The sequence below is a fragment of the Bombina bombina genome, chromosome 3 (genome assembly GCF_027579735.1).
Source record: "Bombina bombina isolate aBomBom1 chromosome 3, aBomBom1.pri, whole genome shotgun sequence".
In the NCBI taxonomy this organism is placed as follows: Eukaryota; Metazoa; Chordata; class Amphibia; order Anura; family Bombinatoridae; genus Bombina; species Bombina bombina.
The window spans coordinates 409,815,683-409,834,963 of NC_069501.1; the positions used below are offsets into that span (position 1 = coordinate 409,815,683).

General features: G+C 41.5%; 1 protein-coding gene across 1 annotated transcript in view; it reads left to right on the forward strand.

Moving 5' to 3' along the window:
- The window catches only part of EIF2D (eukaryotic translation initiation factor 2D), a 247,483-nt gene that overhangs the window by 93,799 nt on the left and 134,403 nt on the right, over positions 1-19,281 (forward strand). Inside the window, exon 7 of the mRNA XM_053706592.1 lies at positions 13,665-13,782. Coding sequence (XP_053562567.1) covers positions 13,665-13,782 — 118 coding nt within the window. The remainder of the gene's footprint in view (positions 1-13,664; positions 13,783-19,281) is intronic.

Genomic DNA, 19,281 nt, shown 5'->3' on the forward strand with positions numbered 1-19,281 from the left:
CTCTATCTCCTCTCACAAGGGTTTCCTTCCTAGGGACTCTGATAGATTCTATAGAAATGAAAATTTACCTGACGGAGTCCAGGTTATCAAAACTTCTAAATGCTTGCCGTGTTCTTCACTCCATTCCGTGCCCCATGGTGGCTCAGTGCATGGAAGTAATCGGCTTAATGGTAGCGGCGATGGACATAGTGCCATTTGCGCGCCTGCATCTCAGACCGCTGCAATTATGCATGCTCAGTCAGTGGAATGGGGATTACACAGATTTGTCCCCTCTACTAAATCTGGATCAGGAAACCAGAGATTCTCTTCTCTGGTGGTTATCTCGGGTCCATCTGTCCAAAGGTATGACCTTTCGCAGGCCAGATTGGACCATTGTAACAACAGACGCCAGCCTTCTGGGTTGGGGTGCAGTCTGGAACTCCCTGAAGGCTCAGGGTTCATGGACTCAGGAGGAGAAACTCCTCCCAATAAATATTCTGGAGTTAAGAGCAATATTCAATGCTCTTCTAGCTTGGCCTCAGTTAGCAACACTGAGGTTCATCAGATTTCAGTCGGACAACATCACGACTGTGGCTTACATCATCCATCAAGGGGAGACCAGGAGTTCCCTATCGATGTCAGAAGTCTCCAAGATAATTCGCTGGGCAGAGACTCACTCTTGCCACCTATCAGCGATCCATATCCCAGGGGTAGAGAACTGGGAGGCGGATTTTCTAAGTTGTTAGACTTTTCATCCGGGGGAGTGGGAACTCCATCCGGAGGTGTTTGCTCAATTGGTTCTCCGTTGGGGCAAACCAGAACTGGATCTCATGGCGTCTCGCTAGAACGCCAAGCTTCCTTGTTACGGATCCAGGTCCAGGGACCCAGAAGCGGCACTGATAGATGCTCTAGCAGCGCCTTGGTTCTTCAACCTGGCCTATGTGTTTCCACCGTTTCCTCTGCTCCCTCGTCTGATTGCCAAAATCAAACAGGAGAGAGCATCAGTGATATTGATAGCGCCTGCGTGGCCACGCAGGACCTGGTATGCAGACCTAGTGGACATGTCATCCTTTCCACCATGGACTCTGCCTCTGAGACAAGACCTTCTAATACAAGGTCCTTTCAATCATCCGAATCTACTTTCTCTGAGACTGACTGCATGGAGATTGAACGCTTGATCCTATCAAAGCGTGGCTTCTCCGAGTCAGTAATTGATACCTTAATACAGGCACGAAAGCCTGTCACCAGCAAAATTTACCACAAGATTTGGCGTAAATATCTTCATTGGTGTGAATCCAAGAATTACTCATGGAGTAGGGTTAGGATTCCTAGGATATTGTCCTTCCTCCAAGAGGGTTTGGACAAAGGACTATCAGCTAGTTCTTTAAAGGGACAGATTTCTGCTCTGTCTATTCTTTTACACAAGCGTCTGGCAGAAGTTCCAGACGTTCAGGCATTTTGTCAGGCTTTAGTTAGAATTAAGCCTGTGTTTAAACCTGTTGCTCCCCATGGAGCTTAAACTTGGTTCTTAAAGTTCTTCAAGGGGTTCCGTTTGAACCCCTTCATTCTATTGATATCAAACTTCTATCATGGAAAATTCTTTTTCTGATGGCTATTTCCTCGGCTCGAAGAGTCTCGGAGTTATCTGCCTTACATTGTGATTCTCCTTATCTGATCTTTCATTCAGATAAAGTAGTTCTGCGTACAAAACCTGGGTTTTTACCTAAGGTGGTTTCAATCAAGAGATTGTTGTTCCATCATTATGCCCTAATGCTTCTTCAAAGAAGGAACGTCTTTTTCATAATCTAGACGTAGTCCGTGCATTGAAGTTTTACTTGCAGGCTACTAAAGATTTTTGCCAAACATCTCACCTGTTTGTTATTTACTCTGGACAGAGGAGAGGTCAAAAGGCCTCGGCAACCTCTCTTTCTTTTTGGCTTCGGAGTATAATCCGTTTAGCATATGAGACTGCTGGACAGCAGCCCCCTGAAAGAATTTCAGCTCATTCTACTAGAGCTGTGGCTTCCACCTGGGCCTTTAAAAATGAGGACTCTGTTGAACAGATTTGCAAAGCTGCGACTTGGTCTTCGCTTCATACCTTTTCAAAATTTTACAAATTTGATACTTTTGCTTCTTCGGAGGCTGTTTTTGGGAGAAAGGTTCTACAGGCAGTGGTTCCTTCCGTTTAAGTTCCTGCCTTGTCCCTCCCATCATCCGTGTACTTAAGCTTTGGTATTGGTATCCCACAAGTAATGGATGATCCGTGGACTGGATACACTTAACAAGAGAAAACATAATTTATGCTTACCTGATAAATTTATTTCTCTTGTAGTGTATCCAGTCCACGGCCCGCCCTGTCCTTTTAAGGCAGGTCTAAATTTTAATTAAACTTCAGTCACCACTGCACCCTATGGTTTCTCCTTTCTCGGCTTGTTTCGGTCGAATGACTGGATATGGCAGTTAGGGGAGGAGCTATATAGCAGCTCTGCTGTGGGTGATCCTCTTGCAACTTCCTGTTGGGAAGGAGAATATCCCACAAGTAATGGATGATCCGTGGACTGGATACACTACAAGAGAAATAAATTTATCAGGTAAGCATAAATTATGTTTTTTTTTTGTTTTTTTTTAATTTTCCTTAAAGGGACACCAAACCGATCCTATTAAAATTCATGACAAGAAAGATCACACACTTACCTTTTAAAGTTCTGTAAAAAGTGTTCTAGTTAATGCATTATTTTATAAAACTTTTCTTGTCCTCCTCTCCTTCTGTCTGCCAGTGTTTCTCCTTTCTGGCTTCAGACAATCATAAGCTGTAAAGCTCGCTTCTATCAAGAATAAAGGTGCATTCTCACTCTTCCTTCTATTATCCTTGGCTAAAGTGTCAGGTCTCAGGAGAGCTTCAAAACCTGCCACACTATTGAAAACTGCAAGTTAATTACAGACTCAACACTTAAGCAAAAGCTGAGGGAAGTCAACATAAGTGCACGCCTTTACTCTTTATAGATGTGCTCATTACAGTTTTTGATTGGCTGCAGCACTCTACCTATGTAAGAGAAGAAACACCAGTAGTCAAGAAGGCGGAAGAACAAGTAAGTTAACTAAAGGTAGAAGGACTTTGATTTTCTAAAATACTTTAATATATTTACTGTTCCTTTTACATGACTTTAAAGGTAAGTATGTGATCTTGTGAATTTTAATGGAACTGATTTTGTGTAACATAGTAGATGAGGTTGAAATAAGACTGAAGTCCATCGAGTTCAACCCTTTACAAATCTAAAATATATACAAAAAGCTCCAGTTAAGATTAAATAATCCCACTAAAAGGTGACCCATTTAATACTAGCAATCATATCCATGAATTTTGTTTATAGACCGAAATGTATCCAAATATTTTTTAAATGTATCTATGGTATTGGCATTCACTACATCCTTTGGTAATGAGTTCCACAATTTTATTGCTCTTACAGTGAAAAAACGTTTCCGTTGCAAGAGATTAAATCTCCTTTCCTCCAACCTTAAATTGTGACCTCTGGTCACAAACAATTTTCTTGGAATTAACAGAGCTTCTGCCATCTCTGTATATGGGCCTTGAATATATTTATATAAAGTAATCATGTCACCTCTTAAGCGCCTTTTTTCTAAAGAAAACAGACCCAGTTTGGCTAGCCTCTCCTCATAGGTTAAATTCTCCAATCCCCTTATTAGCTTTGTGGCCCTTCTCTGAACTTTTTCTAGTTCTGCAATATCTTTTTTTGCGATTGGTCCCCAGAACTGCACTCCATACTCAAGGTGAGGTCTTACCAGGGCTTTATATAGTGACAGAATTATGCTTTCCTCCGTTGAGTCAATGCCTCTTTTAATACATGCTAGTATCTTATTAGCCTTTGAAGCTGCTGCCCTGCATTGTGCACCCATCTTTAGCTTGTTATCTATTACTACCCCCAAATCCCTTTCTTACTGTGTTTGGCTAAGTCTTGTCCCATTTAAATAATACGTTGCCTGCTTATTTTTACTTCCAAAATGTAGAACCTTGCATTTTCCCGTATTAAATCTCATTTTCCATTTACCTGCCCATACTTCTAAGTTTTTGCAGGTCCCTTTGTAACGAAAGTTCATCCTGCGCTGACCTAATGACCTTACTTAGTATCTTCTGCAAAAATAGAGATGTCGCTATTTAATCCTAGCTCCAAGTCATTTATAAAAATATTAAAAAGAATAGGGCCCAGCACTGATCCCTGGGGTACTCCACTGATTACCTTTGTCCAATCTGAGTATGATACATTTACTACTACTCGTTGCTCCCTATCTTTTATCAAGTTATTTATCCATAAACTAAAATTTTCAGCTATTCCCAGTCCCTTAATTTTGTGCATTAATCTGTCATGTGGCACTGTATCAAACGCCTTTGCAAAATCTAAGTATATCACATCAACTGATTCCCCTTTATCTATATTTTTACTTACTTCCTCATAGAATCTAATTAGATTAGTTTGACATGATCTATTTCTCATAAAACCATGCTGATTAGAATTTATAATCTTGTTTACAAGAATATGCTCATCAATATAATCCCTTATAATCCCTTCAAATATCTTCCCCACTATTGATGTCAGACTAACTGGTCTATAGATTCCTGGATCATCCCTACTTCCCTTTTTGAAGAGTGGCACCACATCAGCTTTACGCCAATCCTTAGGTACCATGCCTGAGGATAATGAGTCTTGAAAAATTAAGAGTAGAGGTTTGTCTATAACAGTGTACCTTTAATTTAAATATTTTACAAGGAGATGACCTGATAAAGGAGCATTAAACACTTAATACATTTAATAAGCATAGCATTGAGGTTATTTACGAAAAAGAAAAAGGTACTAATGGCACTACTTATGATATAGATAAGGAACACCTATATTGGTGGACTGGTATCATCTTATCACTATACAATGAATTGGACTGCAGACCAGAACAATTGGCAGGCTTGGGTGCTGTGTACTAGATTAGAGAACAAGCTAGAAAAAATCAGTGCAAAACTGATAATGATGTACACTTGGAGAGCACTCACTTTCCTAACAGACTGTTAACCCCTTAACTACCAAAAAAACAAAAAGTCAGTTAATGACCAAGGATCTGGGAGGGGGAGGGGGTAGACTATTGAGGGGGGGGGGGCAGCTACACTACAGAAAATTGGCTTTTATGCAAACACAAATAAAAAAAAAACGCTTTTTTCTCCAACATAGGTGTGTCCGGTCCACGGCGTCATCCTTACTTGTGGGATATTCTCTTCCCCAACAGGAAATGGCAAAGAGCCCAGCAAAGCTGGTCACATGATCCCTCCTAGGCTCCGCCTACCCCAGTCATTCTCTTTGCCGTTGTACAGGCAACATCTCCACGGAGATGGCTTAGAGTTTTTTAGTGTTTAACTGTAGTTTTTATTATTCAATCAAGAGTTTGTTATTTTGAAATAGTGCTGGTATGTACTATTTACTCAGAAACAGAAAAGAGATGAAGATTTCTGTTTGTATGAGGAAAATGATTTTAGCAACCGTCTCTAAAATCCATGGCTGTTCCACACAGGACTGTTGAGAGCAATTAACTTCAGTTGGGGGAACAGTGAGCAGTCTCTTGCTGCTTGAGGTATGACACATTCTAACAAGACGATGTAATGCTGGAAGCTGTCATTTTCCCTATGGGATCCGGTAAGCCATGTTTATTACGATCGTAAATAAGGGCTTCACAAGGGCTTATTAAGACTGTAGACTTTTTCTGGGCTAAATCGATTCATTATTAACACATATTTAGCCTTGAGGAATCATTTTATTTGGGTATTTTGATATAATAATATCGGCAGGCACTGTTTTAGACACCTTATTCTTTAGGGGCTTTCCCAAAGCATAGGCAGAGCCTCATTTTCGCGCCGGTGTTGCGCACTTGTTTTTGAGAGGCATGGCATGCAGTCGCATGTGAGAGGAGCTCTGATACTTAGAAAAGACTTTCTGAAGGCGTCATTTGGTATCGTATTCCCCTTTGGGCTTGGTTGGGTCTCAGCAAAGCAGATACCAGGGACTGTAAAGGGGTTAAAGTTCAAAACGGCTCCGGTTCCGTTATTTTAAGGGTTAAAGCTTCCAAATTTGGTGTGCAATACTTTTAAGGCTTTAAGACACTGTGGTGAAAATTTGGTGAATTTTGAACAATTCCTTCATGTTTTTTCGCAATTGCAGTAATAAAGTGTGTTCAGTTTAAAATTTAAAGTGACAGTAACGGTTTTATTTTAAAACGTTTTTTGTACTTTGTTATCAAGTTTATGCCTGTTTAACATGTCTGAACTACCAGATAGACTGTGTTCTGAATGTGGGGAAGCCAGAATTCCTATTCATTTAAATAAATGTGATTTATGTGACAATGACAATGATGCCCAAGATGATTCCTCAAGTGAGGGGAGTAAGCATGGTACTGCATCATTCCCTCCTTCGTCTACACGAGTCTTGCCCACTCAGGAGGCCCCTAGTACATCTAGCGCGCCAATACTCCTTACTATGCAACAATTAACGGCTGTAATGGATAATTCTGTCAAAAACATTTTAGCCAAAATGAACACTTATCAGCGTAAGCGCGACTGCTCTGTTTTAGATACTGAAGAGCATGACGACGCTGATAATAATGTTTCTGAAGGGCCCCTAACCCAGTCTGATGGGGCCAGGGAGGTTTTGTCTGAGGGAGAAATTACTGATTCAGGGAACATTTCTCAACATGCTGAACCTGATGTGATTACATTTAAATTTAAGTTGGAACATCTCCGCATTCTGCTTAAGGAGGTATTATCCACTCTGGATGATTGTGACAAGTTGGTCATCCCAGAGAAACTATGTAAAATGGACAAGTTCCTAGAGGTGCCGGGGCTCCCAGAAGCTTTTCCTATACCCAAGCGGGTGGCGGACATTGTTAATAAAGAATGGGAAAGGCCCGGTATTCCTTTCGTCCCTCCCCCCATATTTAAAAAATTGTTTCCTATGGTCGACCCCAGAAAGGACTTATGGCAGACAGTCCCCAAGGTCGAGGGAGCGGTTTCCACTTTAAACAAACGCACCACTATACCCATAGAGGATAGTTGTGCTTTCAAAGATCCTATGGATAAAAAATTAGAAGGTTTGCTTAAAAAGATGTTTGTTCAGCAGGGTTACCTTCTACAACCAATTTCATGCGTTGTCCCTGTCGCTACAGCCGCATGTTTCTGGTTCGATGAGCTGATAAAGGCGGTCGATAGTGATTCTCCTCCTTATGAGGAGATTATGGACAGAATCAATGCTCTCAAATTGGCTAATTCTTTTACCCTAGACGCCACTTTGCAAATGGCTAGGTTAGCGGCTAAGAATTCTGGGTTTGCTATTGTGGCGCGCAGAGCGCTTTGGTTGAAATCTTGGTCGGCTGATGCGTCTTCCAAGAACAAGCTACTTAACATTCCTTTCAAGGGGAAAATGCTGTTTGGCCCTGACTTGAAAGAGATTATCTCTGATATCACTGGGGGTAAGGGCCACGCCCTTCCTCAGGATCGGCCTTTCAAGGCAAAAAAATAAACCTAATTTTCATCCCTTTCGTAGAAACGGACCAGCCCAAAGTGCTACGTCCTCTAAGCAAGAGGGTAATACTTCTCAAGCCAAGCCAGCTTGGAGACCAATGCAAGGCTGGAACAAGGGAAAGCAGGCCAAGAAACCTGCCACTGCTACCAAGACAGCATGAAATGTTGGCCCCCGATCCGGGACCGGATCTGGTGGGGGGCAGACTCTCTCTCTTCGCTCAGGCTTGGGCAAGAGATGTTCTGGATCCTTGGGCGCTAGAAATAGTCTCCCAAGGTTATCTTCTGGAATTCAAGGGGCTTCCCCCAAGGGGGAGGTTCCACAGGTCTCAGTTGTCTTCAGACCACATAAAAAGACAGGCATTCTTACATTGTGTAGAAGACCTGTTAAAAATGGGAGTGATTCATCCTGTTCCATTAAGAGAACAAGGGATGGGGTTCTACTCCAATCTGTTCATAGTTCCCAAAAAAGAGGGAACGTTCAGACCAATCTTAGATCTCAAGATCTTAAACAAGTTTCTCAAGGTTCCATCGTTCAAGATGGAAACCATTCGAACTATTCTTCCTTCCATCCAGGAAGGTCAATTCATGACCACGGTGGATTTAAAGGATGCGTATCTACATATTCCTATCCACAAGGAACATCATCGGTTCCTAAGGTTCGCATTCCTGGACAAGCATTACCAGTTCGTGGCGCTTCCTTTCGGATTAGCCACTGCTCCAAGGATTTTCACAAAGGTACTAGGGTCCCTTCTAGCTGTGCTAAGACCAAGGGGCATTGCTGTAGTACCTTATTTGGACGACATTCTGATTCAAGCGTCGTCCCTTCCTCAAGCAAAGGCTCACACGGACATAGTCCTGGCCTTTCTCAGATCTCACGGATGGAAAGTGAACGTGGAAAAGAGTTCTCTATCTCCGTCAACAAGGGTTCCCTTCTTGGGAACAATAATAGACTCCTTAGAAATGAGGATATTTCTGACAGAGGCCAGAAAAACAAAGCTTCTAGACTCTTGTCGGATACTTCATTCCGTTCCTCTTCCTTCCATAGCTCAGTGCATGGAAGTGATCGGGTTGATGGTAGCGGCAATGGACATAGTTCCTTTTGCGCGCATTCATCTAAGACCATTACAACTGTGCATGCTCAGTCAGTGGAATGGGGATTATACAGACTTGTCTCCGAAGATACAAGTAAATCAGAGGACCAGAGACTCACTCCGTTGGTGGCTGTCCCTGGACAACCTGTCACAAGGGATGACATTCCGCAGACCAGAGTGGGTCATTGTCACGACCGACGCCAGTCTGATGGGCTGGGGCGCGGTCTGGGGATCCCTGAAAGCTCAGGGTCTTTGGTCTCGGGAAGAATCTCTTCTACCGATAAATATTCTGGAACTGAGAGCGATATTCAATGCTCTCAAGGCTTGGCCTCAGCTAGCAAGGGCCAAGTTCATACGGTTTCAATCAGACAACATGACAACTGTTGCGTACATCAACCATCAGGGGGGAACAAGGAGTTCCCTAGCGATGGAAGAAGTGACCAAAATCATTCTATGGGCGGAGTCTCACTCCTGCCACCTGTCCGCTATCCACATCCCAGGAGTGGAAAATTGGGAAGCGGATTTTCTGAGTCGTCAGACATTGCATCCGGGGGAGTGGGAACTCCATCCGGAAATCTTTGCCCAAGTCACTCAGCTGTGGGGCATTCCAGACATGGATCTGATGGCCTCTCGTCAGAACTTCAAAGTTCCTTGCTACGGGTCCAGATCCAGGGATCCCAAGGCGGCTCTAGTGGATGCACTAGTAGCACCTTGGACCTTCAAACTAGCTTATGTGTTCCCGCCGTTTCCTCTCATCCCCAGGCTGGTAGCCAGGATCAATCAGGAGAGGGCGTCGGTGATCTTGATAGCTCCTGCGTGGCCACGCAGGACTTGGTATGCAGATCTGGTGAATATGTCATCGGCTCCACCTTGGAAGCTACCTTTGAGACGAGACCTTCTTGTTCAGGGTCCGTTCGAACATCCGAACCTGGTTTCACTCCAGCTGACTGCTTGGAAATTGAACGCTTGATCTTATCGAAGCGAGGGTTCTCAGATTCTGTTATCGATACTCTTGTTCAGGCCAGAAAGCCTGTAACTAGAAAGATTTACCACAAAATTTGGAAAAAATATATCTGTTGGTGTGAATCTAAATGATTCCCTTGGGACAAGGTTAAGATTCCTAAGATTCTATCCTTCCTTCAAGAAGGATTGGAAAAAGGATTATCTGCAAGTTCCCTGAAGGGACAGATTTCTGCCTTGTCTGTGTTACTTCACAAAAAGCTGGCAGCTGTGCCAGATGTTCAAGCCTTTGTTCAGGCTCTGGTTAGAATTAAGCCTGTTTACAAACCTTTGACTCCTCCTTGGAGTCTCAATTTAGTTCTTTCAGTTCTTCAGGGGGTTCCGTTTGAACCCTTACATTCCGTTGATATTAAGTTATTATCTTGGAAAGTTTTGTTTTTAGTTGCAATTTCTTCTGCTAGAAGAGTTTCAGAATTATCTGCTCTGCAGTGTTCTCCTCCTTATCTGGTGTTCCATGCAGATAAGGTGGTTTTACGTACTAAACCTGGTTTTCTTCCAAAAGTTGTTTCTAACAAAAACATTAACCAGGAGATTATCGTACCTTCTCTGTGTCCGAAACCAGTTTCAAAGAAGGAACGTTTGTTGCACAATTTGGATGTTGTTCGCGCTCTAAAATTCTATTTAGAAGCTACAAAGGATTTTAGACAAACATCTTCCTTGTTTGTTGTTTATTCCGGTAAAAGGAGAGGTCAAAAAGCAACTTCTACCTCTCTCTCTTTTTGGATTAAAAGCATCATCAGATTGGCTTACGAGACTGCCGGACGGCAGCCTCCCGAAAGAATCACAGCTCATTCCACTAGGGCTGTGGCTTCCACATGGGCCTTCAAGAACGAGGCTTCTGTTGATCAGATATGTAGGGCAGCGACTTGGTCTTCACTGCACACTTTTACCAAATTTTACAAGTTTGATACTTTTGCTTCTTCTGAGGCTATTTTTGGGAGAAAGGTTTTGCAAACCGTGGTGCCTTCCATTTAGGTGACCTGATTTGCTCCCTCCCTTCATCCGTGTCCTAAAGCTTTGGTATTGGTTCCCACAAGTAAGGATGACGCCGTGGACCGGACACACCAATTTTGGAGAAAACAGAATTTATGTTTACCTGATAAATTACTTTCTCCAACGGTGTGTCCGGTCCACGGCCCGCCCTGGTTTTTTTAATCAGGTCTGATAATTTATTTTCTTTAACTACAGTCACCACGGTACCATATGGTTTCTCCTATGCAAATATTCCTCCTTAACGTCGGTCGAATGACTGGGGTAGGCGGAGCCTAGGAGGGATCATGTGACCAGCTTTGCTGGGCTCTTTGCCATTTCCTGTTGGGGAAGAGAATATCCCACAAGTAAGGATGACGCCGTGGACCGGACACACCGTTGGAGAAAGTAATTTATCAGGTAAACATAAATTCTGTTTTTTTTTAGCAAACTGGGTACTGGCAGACAGCTGCCAGTACCCAAGATGGCCACAAATAGGAAGAGGTGGGAGGTTATGAGAGCTGTTTGGGGGGATCGTGGAGGTTGGGGGGTTAGGGGGGAACCTACACTGCAGAAACTATTAATATATATTAAAAAATAAAATGCTTAAAAAAAAAAAAAAAAAAGGTTTATTTTAGTACTGGCAGACTTTCTGCCAGTACTTAAGATGGCAGTGACAATTGTGAGGTGGGGGGAAGGAAGAGAGCTGTTTGAAGGGGGTCAAGGAGGGATCAGGGGGTGGGATATGTCAGGTGGGAGGCTGATCTCTACACTAAAGCTAAAATTAACCCTACAAGCTACCTAATTAACCCCTTCACTGCTGGGCATAATACAAGTCTGGGCATAATACAAGTGTGGTGCGCAGCGGCATTTAGCGGTCTTCTAATTACCAAAAATCAATGCCAAAGCCATATATGTCTGCTATTTCTGAACAAAGAGTATCCCAGAGAAGCATTTACAACCATTTGTGCAAAATTGTGAAAAAGTTAACAATTTTTTTATTTGATGGCATTTGGCGGTGAAATGGTGGCATGAAATATACCAAAATGGGCCTAGGTCAATACTTTCGGTTGTCTACTAAAAAAAATATTTACATGTCAAGGGATATTCAGTGACTCCTGACAGATATCAGTGTTCCAATCTAACTATTGCTAATTTGGGGGGGGGAGAAACGGTTTGGAAATCGCAAAGTGCTACTTGTATTTATTGCCCTATAAGTTGCAAAAAAAGCAAAGAACATGTAAACATTGGGTATTTCTAAACTCAGGATAAAATTTAGAAACTATTTTGCATGGGTTTTTATTGGTGGTTGTAGATGTGTAACAGAATTTGGGGGTCAAAGTTAGAAAAAGTGTGTGTTTATTTTTCCATTTTTTCATAATTTTTTATAAAATAAACATTATAATAAAATATAAGATATGATGAAAATAGTGGTATCTTTAGAAAGTCCATTTAATGGCTAGAAAAACTGTATCTAATATGTGTAGGTACAGTAAATGAGTAAGAGGAAAATTACAGCTAAACACAAACACCACAGAAATGTAAAAATAGCCTTGGTCCCAAACGGTCAGAAAATGGAAAAGGGCTGTGGTTCTTAAGGGGTTAAATTAGAGAGCAAAGAAGGTGGCTGGCAGAGATGCGCTTAGTTAAAAAATAACCTTTATTGGAATATGTAAAATGAACTGATAATCTACTCACACACACAACTTAAAAACACAAAGGGGTGGACCTGGTTAAGAATGTGTAGCACTAGTTAAGTAATGTCAAGGAAATTGCAATCTTATAGATCTAACCTTAACCTAGGATGTAGGTGTTAATCCATAGCTAGGGGGTATACACCAGATCACAATAAATGCTATATTGGAATATATAGGTTATTAATACAAATATCAACTGTTGTATTTAAATTAGGAAGATAATATTTGTGACGATATGTTACTGGATATACTTAGGGTGCTGGTATTGTTGATCATAAGGAATTCTAGCACATTGAGATGGTTCAAATAGTATATAGAAATCGTACAATCTCAGCTTCAATTTTAATAACAGAGTTAATATCAGTAACTAAGTCCCTGGTTTACACTTACACAACTAAGTTTTGTGCAACAATACTTTGTTACAGTGTATATTCAATATTGCAACAGTATTCTTTGTTAAACTGTGTAATAGTTAAAGCTTAGGGCATGAGCCAACATCTCAATGTGCTAGAATTCCTTATGATCAACAATACCAGCTCCCTAAGTATATCCAGTTATGTATTATTGTCACACAAATATTATCTTCCTAATTTAAATACAACAGTTGATATTTGTATTAATAACCTATATATACCAATATAGCATTTATTGCAATCTGGTGTATACCCCATAGCTATGGATTAACACCTACATCCTAGGTTAAGGTTAGATATATGATTGCAATTTCCTTGACATTACTTAACTAGTGCTACACATTCTTAACCAGGTCCACCCCTTTGTATTTTTAAATTGTGTGTATGTGTGTGAGAGAGAGTAGATTATCAGTTAATTTGAAATATTCCAATAAAGTTTTTTTTTTTTTAACTAAGCACATCTCTGCCAGCCATCTTCTTTGCGCTCTAATTTAACAGTCTGTTAGGAAAGTGAGTGCTCTCCAAGTGTACATCATTATCAGTTTTGTGCTGATTTTTTTTTTCTAGCATTGAGCTTATTCTCTGCTTTCCTCTAGTCATGGGTGCCCCAATGTTGTAATCTGGCTATCGCTGCATTCCAGTGTTGATGTGTTTGCACATGTGCAGTAACTCTACTGCAGTGTAACCTAGGTTCCAATATGGCGGCACCCGTAATTAGAGGGAGGTACGTGAAATGTATTTAGTGATTAATGTCCCTTTTAATTTTAACATCCCTTTAATATAACTAAAGCTCTGTTCCTTTTACATATAATTCACAAATAACTAATCACTGCTGTATAAAGGTTTTATTGGAGCTCTGATTTAGTTTACTTTCCAGTATTAGTTTGAGGCCCTCGTCATGATGTCTAATCATTCTCTTTATCAGAAGCCATGGATAGCTTGCTGAACCAATGCTTCTTTCATGCTTTGAAGCACAAGGTGAAGAAGTCAGACCTGCCCCTCCTTACAAGCTCTTTTCTAAGGAATTTTTTGTTACCCTGCTGGTGAGTATGAAAAATAAATAAAATCCAGGAAAACAATATGTTCGCTATAAAATAGTTGCAAATCCTTTAAAAGGTTCTACAGCAGTGTAAGGAAAGTCTAATCACTTTTGTGTTATTTTATGGTGGTTTTGGAACTCACCATATTAATCCCATGCAGTTTGCATAACCCATAATTGTAGAGGAAATGAATTATAAATGCAGTTTTATTTATAGATTAAATACAACAAATATTATGTATATTTAAAGAGAAATGAAAGTGCAAAAAGAAAATTTTCTATTGTGTTAGAACATTTAATTATTGTAGTATTGGTTGCATATAACAATGTATTTTAACCCCTGCAAAGAGATTAAACACATAGTTAAAGTCAGCTCCACAGCATTGATGACCATATCTAGTGAGCCCGTGACAAGAGGCCTATGTGTGCAGCCACCAATCAGCAGCGATCATCCAGTAGTCCATTTCTGCTCCTGAGCCTACCTAGTTATGCTTTTATACAAAGGATACCAAGAAAAGAAAGTCAAATTTGCTAATAGAAGTAAATTGAGATGTATCTTAATTGCGTATTCTATCTCATTCATGAGTTTAATGATTTCCATGTCGCTTTAGTTCTCATCTCCACAATTCTTGCTACACCGTCTACCTTCGTTATACTGTAGCATTTTTTTTTCTTTCTACACCATGTACCTTCATTATACTGTAGCGTTTTTTATTTCTACACCATTTACCTTCGTTATATTGTAGCGTTTTTTCTTTCTACACCATTTACCTTCGTTATATTGTAGTGTTTTTACTGTCTACACCATCTACCTTAGTTATACCGTAGCGTTTTTACTGTCTACACCATCTACCTTAGTTATACCGTAGCGTTTTTACTGTCTACACCATCTACCTTAGTTATACCGTAGCGTTTTTACTGTCTACACCATATACCTTCGTTATACCGTAGCGTTTTTACTTTCTACACCATTTACCTTCGTTATATTGTAGCGTTTTTTATTTCTACACCATTTACCTTCGTTATATTGTACGTTTTTACTGTCTACACCATCTACCTTAGTTATACCGTAGCGTTTTTACTGTCTACACCATCTACCTTAGTTATACCATAGCGTTTTTACTGTCTACACCATCTACCTTCATTATACCGTAGCGTTTTTATTTCTACACCATTTACCTTCGTTATATTGTAGCGTTTTTTATTTCTACACCATTTACCTTCGTTATATTGTACGTTTTTACTGTCTACACCATCTACCTTAGTTATACAGTAGCGTTTTTACTGTCTACACCTTCTACCTTAGTTATACCATAGCGTTTTTACTGTCTACACCATCTACCTTCATTATACCGTAGCGTTTTTACTTTCTACACCATCTACCTTCATTATACCGTAGCGTTTTTACTTTCTACACCATCTACCTTCATTATACTGTAGCATTTTCTTTCCTAAGACATGGAGCGTCCACGACACCATTCCAATTACTAGTGGGATATTCACTCCTGGCCAGTAGGAGGAATCAAAGAGCAACCCAGCAGAGCTGTTAAGTAGCACTTCCCTTACCCATAACCCCCAATCATTTTCTTGGCCCCTGTCAATGGAGGATGGGAAGTTGGTGTCTGAAGATATATTTTTCCTTTTTTGAGTACTTTTCCCTGCAAGCAAGGATTTGGGTTTAGCTGTGTCTACATCAGTCTCTTGAATAAGAGTAGTGGTGGCTTTTAAGCAGTTAGAAAGTGGTGAGGTGGTCCTTGCTTTGTTTTCTAACATATTTGCTGCCCTTGGTATAGAAAGACAGAGTTGGTTTCTCTGTTCTTTCTTTTTCTACAGGTCTCTGGTAGGAGTATGTGTCCTGTCACGCCTTGTGAACTGTCTTCCTGCCGGACAGCTGAATATGCAGGTAAGTGCTTTTGTCTTCTAGGTACTAGGGAATTGCACTTATCAGGATTTTTATTTCTGCATATTTTATTGGGACATATTCAATCCTTGGTAAGGATTTATTTGGGCAGTATGCAGGCACTTTGTTTATATGTGGGATGTTTCCTCAGGCTGAAGGGAATTATTTTAATTTTATTTCTGTGTTTGGGACAAGTTAAGGTGTTTAACTTGCTGACTGGGAGACTCTTTGCCCTGTGACCGTTAGTTTAGTGAGTCGGCTAGAAAGCGCGTGCTTTCTGTTAATGCACAGTTTTTTTCTTTATCTGCCGCTCACGTGACTGCTCCACTCTTCCGCTTGTACACTGAACGCTGCAAGTTTGCGGCTGTGGGAGATTTTGTAGGAGCTTTGTCCTCATTTCTGTTGCTAACAGTGACGGTGTAGAGGTGTTATTTATATTAGCGTTACTACGCTTTGAAGTTCCAGTTTAAAAAAAAAACGTTTCTGTGAATACAGTTCTTTTTAAAGTGTCAGAAAATGTATTTGCTTTCTTTTCTTTTTGGGATAATACCTGAGCTATTGACACTGAACAGGAGTCTGTTTCATATGATAAATGTTTATTATGTTTAGAGGCCCAAATTGTTTTACCTATGCAATTTTGCTCCTCATGTTTGGCTAGGACCCTAAAATGTAAAGATAAATTACTCCCTTCTGAGCCTATTGTCTTGCAGGATAATGCTGTTCAGGATATGCCACAGCTTTCTCCTCAAACGTTCCAAGCCTCTATGGCATCACCTACAGTGCCCTGCAGTTCCTTTCAGCCTCCTGGAGGCGTATATTTGCCTTTAGATTTTGCCACTCAGATATCGTCTGCGGTACCTGCGGCTTTATCTGTCTTTCCCATTATGGGGAAGCGCAAAATGAAATCCTAAGTATATTTCTGACAATAAGATGACTGTTCCATCTTCTGCTGTGATGGTTGACCTCCCCCATAAGTCGGATGAGGAGGATACCTCGGTAGCTTCTGAGGGTGAGATCTCAGATTCTGACAATGTAAATCCTTTGACTGACTCTGAAGAAGTAAACTTCAGATTTAAGCTTGAACACCTTTGTTTACTGCTAAAGGAGGTACTGGCTTTTTTGGACGACTATGATTCTTCTGTCGTTGTCAACCCTAAAAAATCTAGTAAACTTAATAAATACTATGATGTCCCTTCCTCTGTGGAAGTGTTTTCTGTCCCTGACCGTGTGTCAGAGATCATTGCACAGGAATGGGATAAGCCAGGGATTCCTTTTTCCCCGTCTCCTATTTTTAAAAAGATGTTTCCTGTTGCTGACTCCATTCGGGACTCATGGCGCACCGTGCCTAAGGTGGAAGGAGCTATCTCTACTTTAGCCAATAGAACCACTATTCCTATAGAGGATAGCTGTTCTTTCAAGGATCCCATGGACAAGAAGCTAGAGGTTTATTTAAAGAAAATGTATGTTCATCAGGGATTGCAATGTTTGCATCTTACTGGTGTGATGCTTTGTCTGAGCTCATTTTAGAGGAGACTCCGTTAGAAGAGATCCAAGATAGGATCAAGGCTCTCAAACTGGCCAATTCCTTTATCTCTGATGCCAATATGCAAGTCATTAGACTGGGTGCCAAGATGCCTGGCTTCTCTGTTTTAGCTCGCAGGGCTCTGTGGCTAAAATCTTGGTCAGCTGATGTTACTTCTAAGTCTAAGCTCCTGTCGCTACCTTACAAGGGCAAGACTCTGTTTAGTCCTGGTCTGGCGGAAATAATTTCTGAAATTACGGGTGGAAAGGGGTCCTTTCTACCACAAGACAAGAAGAATAGGGCTAAGGGGAGTCAAAATTCTAATTTTCATTCCTTTGGTAACTTCAAAGGTCAAAAGTCCTCCTCCCCTGCTTCTAAGCCGCAGCAGTCCAAGTCCTCTTGGAGATCCAATCAGTCTTGGAGTAAGGGGAAGCAATTAAAGAAGCCTTCATCTGAGACTAAGTCGGCATGAAGGGTCTGCCCCCGGTCCAGATTTGGATAAAGTGGGGGGGGGGGCAGACTTTCCTTGTTTCGGCAAGCTTGGATACAAGATGTCCTAGACCTTTGGGCTGTGGACATAGTATCTCAGGGTTACAAGATAGAGTTCAAGACTTGTCTTCCCAGGGCAGATTTCTCCTCTCAAGACTATCTGCAAATCGGGTAAAAAGAGACGCATTCTTAAACTGCGTTCAGGACCTTTCCTCCCTGGGAGTGATTGTTCCAGTTCCAGTAGTGGAACAGGGTTAAGGATTCTATTCAAATCTGTTTGTGGTACCCTAAAAAGAGGGAACTTTTCGTCCTATTTTAGACCTAAAATGTCTCAACAAATTTCTCAGGGTACCATCCTTCAAAATGGAAACCATTCGTTCCATTCTTCCTTTGGTCCAAGAAAGTCAATTCACAAAGGTTCTGGGGGCTCTCTTGGCAGTTGTCAGGTCTCAGGGAATTGTGGTGGCACTTTACCTGGACGATATATTGGTTCAGGCGTCCTCTTTTTATTTAGCAAACTCTCATACAGAGCTCTTGTTGTCTTTTTTACCCTTCCGCGGAAAGAAACTGAATCTGGAGAAGAGTTTTCTTTTCCAGCTATAAGGGTGTGTTTTTTAGGGACCATAATAGATTCCCTATCTATGAAGATTTTTCTGACGGAAGTCAGAAAATGCAAACTTCTCTCCTCTAGCCTCTCTCTACAGTCTACTGTTCGTCCATCAGTTGCGTAATGCATGGAGGTAATTGGTCGATGGTTGCTTCCATGGACATCATCCCCTTTTCTCAATTCCATCTGAGAGCTCTACAATTATGCATGCTCAGACAATGGAATGGAGACCATTCAAATCTGTCTCAGAAGATAGATCTGGATCATTTGACAAACTCTCTCTCGTGGTGTACTTCTCAGGAACATCTGTCCCAGGGCACATGTTTCTGGAGACCCTCCTGGGTGATTGTGACCACCGACGCCAGCCTGCTAGGCTGGGGAGCAGTCTAGGGCTCGTTAAAGGCTCAAGGCCTGTGGACTCGAGAGGCGTCTTATCTCCCCATAAACATCTTGGAGTTGAGAGCGATCTTTAATGCCTTGATAGCTTGGCCTCAGTTGTCTTTAGCCCGGTTTATCAGATTCCAGTTGGACAACATCACCTCCGTGGCTTACATCAACCACCAAGGGGAAACTCAGAGTTCCTTGGCCATGAAGGAGGTGAATCGAATTATTCAGTGGGCGGAAGCTCATAACTGTCTCTTATCTGCCATCCACATTCCAGGAGTGGACAACTGGAAGGTAGATTTTCTGAGCAGACAGACCTTTCATTCCGGGGAGTGGGCTCTCCATCCGGAGGTGTTCTTCAGGTTAACCCTAAAGTGCGGGGTGCCAGAGTTGGATCTAATGGCATCTCATCAGAACGCCAAGCTTCCAAGGTACGGTTCAAGATCAAGAGATCCTCAGGCCGCCCTGATAGATGCTCTGGCGGTCCCTTGGGATTTCGGTCTAGCATACCTGTTTCCTTCGTTCGGTCTAGCATACCTTCCTTCTAACTCGGGGTCCATTCCTCCATCCAAATCTCATTTCTCTGAAGCTGACTGCTTGG